A 6,031-nucleotide genomic window follows, 5' to 3' on the forward strand; every position below is an offset into this window, starting at 1 on the left:
CAACCAAGCCTCCTGCTTGCTCCAGCTCCGTGGCTGCCGGCTGCTAGCTTGGTTGGGTTATTAATTTGCAAGCCACTCTGATTGGCTGGTGGGCGTGGCTTAAGGCATAGCGAAGGTACGGTCAATTTGCATGTTTGTCTTTTATTAGTGTAGACTAGATGACCCTATTATCAACTAGTTAATTTCTTCCACTTGTGAACCTACTTATATTCTCAGTCCTTCCAATTCTAGATGACTATGAAAAATAAGTTTCAATTGTGCAGAGGACAAATACTTTATTCTTCCCCACATGAGCTCTTTCTAGTTTTAAGGATATTCTAGGTGAAGGTTTTCTGGGAGTTAGCAAACAAGTGTTCATTCACATTGCTCACATCCTTCATATATTTATAGACACCTTGATGTATGCCTTGTGACTTCTGGTCTCTGCTGAAGTCCTAATCCTTTCCATCTCTCCCTGCTCAGCTATTCAAGTGGCCCTTCTCTGGAGCTTTCTTAGCTCTGCTGTGACTTCCTTGAGCTGCAATCACCAGAACTGATCCACCTACATTACACTCTGTCAGGGCCAGCCTGACAGGTTGAACTGGGCTGAGGTAGGGAGGTGGGAATTGAGAAAAGAAAGAAAGACAGGAGAGCAGGATCGGGAGGACTACAGGTCAATCGAGGAGCTGCAGTAAGTTTATTAACCACGCAATGCCTTTTATACACAAAACACTGAATAGGAGGTCTGTCAAGAGGAATGTATTCTTTGTTCCTCTTAATCTCTAAGGGAGAGATAGAGCAGAAGGACAAATTCTTGGTACAGCAAATCTCAGTAAATAGTTACAGACTTCTTGGTAAGCCATGAAAGGCTGTTCTCATTCTACAAAGGTTGCTCTCATTCTACTGATAACCGCCATCCAAACAAGTCTGGGAAAACTGTGTGGGTAAGGGTCCCAGCCTTGCTAGCCCCTTCAGGTGCAAGGACCGTGTCAGCTTACACCTGGTCTCCAACAACACTCAAGCATAAATGACAACCAAAACAAAATTTCACTGAAGGAACTATTGGAAGCAAAAATAAAATTGGGAACTTAGCATTAAGACAGCCTGTAGAGAAGCAAGCATAGTTTTAAAAAACTATGTGAGAAAATATGAAAATTAATCTCTTTGTAACAACCGGCAGATTGGAGAATGGAGAAAAATTAGTGTTTTAAAACAGTTGTTTTATTACTTCCAAGTTTCAAATCTTCCATCACATGTAGAATAAAATCAAGCTCACCACCATGGTCAATGATCTTGCCTCTCTCTGTGTCTCCCACTTTACCTCCATCCACTTCCACCTTACTCACTCGTTCCAGCCAGACTGGCCTTCTTGCTGCCCAGGAGGCACTCCATCACATTATGACTTCATGGCCTTCATGCTTGCAGAACCATCTGTGGGGACTGCTTTCTCCCAGATCCCACACAGCTCTCTTCTGCATATCGTTCAGGCCTCTGACCAAATGCCACTTTCTCAGAGAGGCCTGCCTAGACCAGCCAATAGCCTCTCCTCTGTTCTTATCTTATCCTCTTACCTGCTATATTATTCTCATTCTTTGAACTTATTGTAGGTAGTAGTTTACCTTTGTATTATCAGTGTCCCCCATTAGAGTGTAAGCTCTGTGAAGATAAAGACTTCGTTTAAGCCAATAAATTTTGGGATACTTTGTTATGTAGTAAGAGAGAGCTAATAGAACAATATATTGAAATCATAAGTTCTAGATGTAAAAGGCATTGGAGTGGAGTTGGAAAGAGATGATAAAATGATGTGGCATAACTCTTTGTAGTTTATAAAGTATATTCACAAAAGTAACATGTATACAGAGAAGTTAAATAACTTTCCTAAGGAAAGGAGTGGAATGTGAACTTTGACAATCCGGTTCCTTAATTTCTACTTGTAACTGGTATTCATTCATTCATTCATTCATTCATTCATCTACCCACTCATTGATGTATACATACAACACACCCATGCCAGGCACTAATCTACTTGTGAGGAGAATGCTCCATCTCAGCCTCCATGAGTACCCAGGATTCTGAACTTAGCTCTTTGTTCAGATACCTCTTTGGCTTAGTTTGCTCCTCACCTACCCCCCGTAGGCCCCATCTAGATGAGAAGAATCTTGGCTGCTGAGGGACCACAGGTGTGCTTCAAAACCTCTCTGTGCTCCCAGTTGCCTCTTCTATAAACTGAGAATAATAATAGAACATACTTCATTAAATTGTTATAAGAATTAAGAGTTAATATATGAAAAGCACTTAGAATAATGTCTGGCACATGGTATGTGTTCAACAAGTATTAGCCGTTGTTCTCATTGTTTTCATTAATAAAATTATAGTATTTTCATATGATTAGGACCTCAGAGACCAACCAGTCCATTTTTTTCTGTTCATTTTACAGACAATAACACTGTAGCCTAAGTAGCCTATTATACTGTGGCTGTGCTTTCCAGAGTTTAAAGGCTGAATGAGGTACTAGCAGAAAGAATACCATCTTTGTAGCCCAGCAATCCTACTTTCAAATTCCAGTTCTGTCACTTGCAAGTGTGACTTTGAGCTCACCTCTTCCCTTTTCTGAGCTTTTTAGGTCCTCAGTTGTAAAATAGGGATAACACAATCTACCTTGATGGATCACTGTGGAAAATGAAAAGTAATGACTGGAAAAGTTAATGACTGGATAATGTGACTAGCATGCTGCCTACGGATTAAGGAGCATTCAATCTCTGAGGCTGTCATAGCTGCCATCATGATTGCGCTAGGCTGCTGCAGATTGGGTGCCAGATCTCTGGGCCCTGACTGCCAGCCAAACTCAACCTGCACAGTCCATCTCTACTTAAAAACAAACAACCAAACAAAAAACAGGAATTTGCTTATACTCCTTTCTATCAGTTTTCTTTAATAACTATCTTATCTTCAGTAGATATTATCAGCTATCAAAAATTACCTGTGGCCCTAGCTGGCTTGGCTTAGTGAATAGAGTGTCGGCCTGTGAACTGAAGGGTCCAGGGTTCAGTTCTGATTAAGGGCATATGCCTGGCTCAATCTCCAGTAGGGGGCGTGCAGGAGGCAGCCAATTAATGATTCTCTCTCATCATTGATGTTTTTATCTATCTCTCCCTCTCCCTTCCTCTCTGAAATTAATAAAAATATATATTTTTTAAAATTACTTGTGCCAGTTGATAGATAAAATCCTGAAAGTCCTTTTTGTTTTTAAAGAAAAGAAAGGGGGAGGGAGGAGAGAGAGAGAGAGAGAGAGAGAGAGAAGAGAGAGAACTCCCACTGTTGGCCAAAAGCATTTAAAACTAGTCGAGTTTAGGATGAGCATCTGTGCCTGCCTCTGCTAGGGAGATGGCAACTAAAACAACTTGTAGATGATGCCAGATGATGAGACACTATGTGCAGCAGTGATGTTGTGAATCTGGCACATTTGTTGAGGTAGAAATAGCTAGAGAAATGTTCAGGGACTGATGGAAATTGAGCCAGACAATTTGCTTTCCTTTTTGGGGAAGCATGCTGAGTAATGAATAAACTCTAACTCTAGATAATAAGGCATGGCCCTCCAGGTCTATCAGAAAACAGATCTGTGGAACTCTAATGTCCATGGAAAGATTAGAGATGTCTCACAGTGGGGGTTGGGATGGGAAATGGGTTCCATGGCCAACTTTGAGAAACACCTCGCTCTCGAAGTTTTACAATGTTCATTTATAAATGAAAGATGCTGAGAAGTCCTGTAGGTAAGAAGCCTGTTTAATACATCTGTCCCTGTATTTTCCTGAATGACTGGCACAATCCCCATCACCATCATGCAGAACAGTGGCTGGTAGGGAACACTATTTGGGAAACTGTACAAAGTTTAAAATCATATCTTAATTTTATTGTGGGTCTCTGCTTCAACCATTTTAGACCAAGGATAAATGGCTAAGGAGAAGTGAGCCACACTTTGCTTTTTCATATCCTGTTTTCTATGTAGGGACAGAGCCGTAGCATCTGCTGACCCACATGTATCAGAAAGCAGAGCACAGACCTTTGTGTTCAGCTACTTATCACTAACCAGTAGTGGAATTCTCTGAGAATCGGCAGAAAGTAAACAAAATAAAATGAAAGGAAATTAACTTGGATTCATCTAGGAATGGCTTTGGAGCAGCCAGTGAATTGCCATTGTCTTCCATAGGTCAAAATTTTTTTTTAAATGTTCTTATTATGACTGGACTGTGAAATCATGAAATAATTTGGGGATGGAAACTGTGGGCCCAAATAAAGCAACAAAGTGCATGTTAAGATATAAGTACTTTTAATGACAGAGATAATTATAACTGATTGAAGCCTGGAATTCTCTTACTATGTAAAATGCAATACACAAAAAGAAGTAAAACGGAATCTCCTTACCACACTGCCATGTTCATTATCACCTACTAGTATCTCTAAAGTTCAAAAGTGTTTCACCTTTTTCTCTTTTTCTCATATTTCCATCCTCTACTCTCACATATACACCCATCAAATGTTTTCTCTTTTGTCCTTAATTCCTTTCCTTCCTGCCTTTCACTGCGGCCTTTTGGGGGGAAAAAAAGAAATAAGACAAGAGCATTCAGTGATTCCAAGATACCTGTAGGAATATCCAGTTCAAAGCTGGGAGATAACAAATCAACCATAAGAAGAATTTGGTAGTGATATATCAAAAAGAAAAAAAAGAAAATTAGTTCAAAAATTATTAGGCTGTATCATCCCTTTAGTCTTGACCTTTCAGTAACTCATAAATAAATACCATCCAAATTTGACAGAAGTGAACTGCAAAATTCCCACAACAGCAATCTGACAGAAATATCATTTTTATTTGATGTCAAAAAGTAGAATTTCTTAGCTGTTTAATAAAATAGTAATTATTAAGAAAAGTAAATGTTGGATTTGCACCCAGATACCTCATCCACACTCAAGGTCTCAGAGCTCATTTGCATGTCAGCGACTTTACTGTTAGATGGAAATGCCTCAACCTGGAAAGTGTTTTTAATGTAGTTATATTTCATTTGCTTAGACATGTATTTTTATAGTGAAATTATATATATTAATGTTGATATTATATATCAATATTTTATGTTGATTATGTATTCAATGTCTTTTTCTATTTGTCTGTCCCCAGGAAGCAAGTAACTTGGATAAAAGCACAACAAAAGCAGAGAGTGTTGGGCTCTTCCAAATGTGGTATGGCTTTGACCACAAGTATCCTTTGACAAAGATGACCCAGGACTGCTGCCCGCAGAGGTTACCCCAACACTTACCATAAATACAGAAAAAGGTAAAGTGAATTCACCACTAAATTTATCAGAAGCAGTAAAATTTCAGAAATGGAAAATCTGTATAGTTCATACTTAGGTGCTGCAAGAGGCTAAAGTGAAATCTCTGAGTCAAGTATTTCCCAGTGTAAGATGATAAAATCATAGAGTCCTGAGGACCAATCTGTTTTATTGTCTTTCCCTTTGTAAAGATCTTACTTCTGGTCCAGTTTGACAGAGACCAGATAAAGCTCTTTCCCCTTCTCCCAGGAGCCCACTCCAGTGCTTTTTTCAATGCAGTAAATAATGGAGTGGGCAGGGCAATGGAGGGGCCAAAGAGAAAAATACTTCTGGTCATTACAAAATAGCACTACATAGTTTTCCAGGCAGACTTGAGTAAGCTTTTCCCAGTGAAGGGCAATTTTAAAATTGTAGAAATCAGTGTAAATACAGTGGCTCAGATATACCTGGTAGGTCACTCACAGGGCTGAGTCAGGCCTGAGAGTCCCTGCCAGTGTGAGCTGCAGGAAGCAATCCATCCTTAATTCCATGCAAAAACACTGCCAAAGAAAGGCAAGGATTGCACTGAAAACTGAATGTGTTGGGTCTTTATTTTTTATTTTTTTTTAATTTTTTTATTGCTTAAAGTATTACATAGGGTATTACATATGTGTCCTTTTTTTCCCCGCCCTTGACAATCCCCTGGCCTCCCCTACCCCCCAGTGTCTTATGTCCATTGGTTATGCTTA

At 39.6% G+C, this 6,031-nt stretch overlaps 1 protein-coding gene across 1 annotated transcript in view; it reads left to right on the forward strand.

Moving 5' to 3' along the window:
* LOC106725412 (sodium/hydrogen exchanger 9-like) overlaps nucleotides 1-6,031 on the forward strand; it is a gene marked incomplete at its 5' end in the record, with an annotated part of 126,894 nt that overhangs the window by 8,303 nt on the left and 112,560 nt on the right. The window contains one exon of the mRNA XM_014536439.1: nucleotides 5,150-5,229. Within this exon, the coding sequence (XP_014391925.1) occupies nucleotides 5,150-5,229 (80 nt within the window). The remainder of the gene's footprint in view (nucleotides 1-5,149; nucleotides 5,230-6,031) is intronic.

The sequence above is a fragment of the Myotis brandtii genome, unplaced genomic scaffold (assembly GCF_000412655.1).
Source record: "Myotis brandtii unplaced genomic scaffold, ASM41265v1 scaffold1616, whole genome shotgun sequence".
NCBI lineage: Eukaryota > Metazoa > Chordata > Mammalia > Chiroptera > Vespertilionidae > Myotis > Myotis brandtii.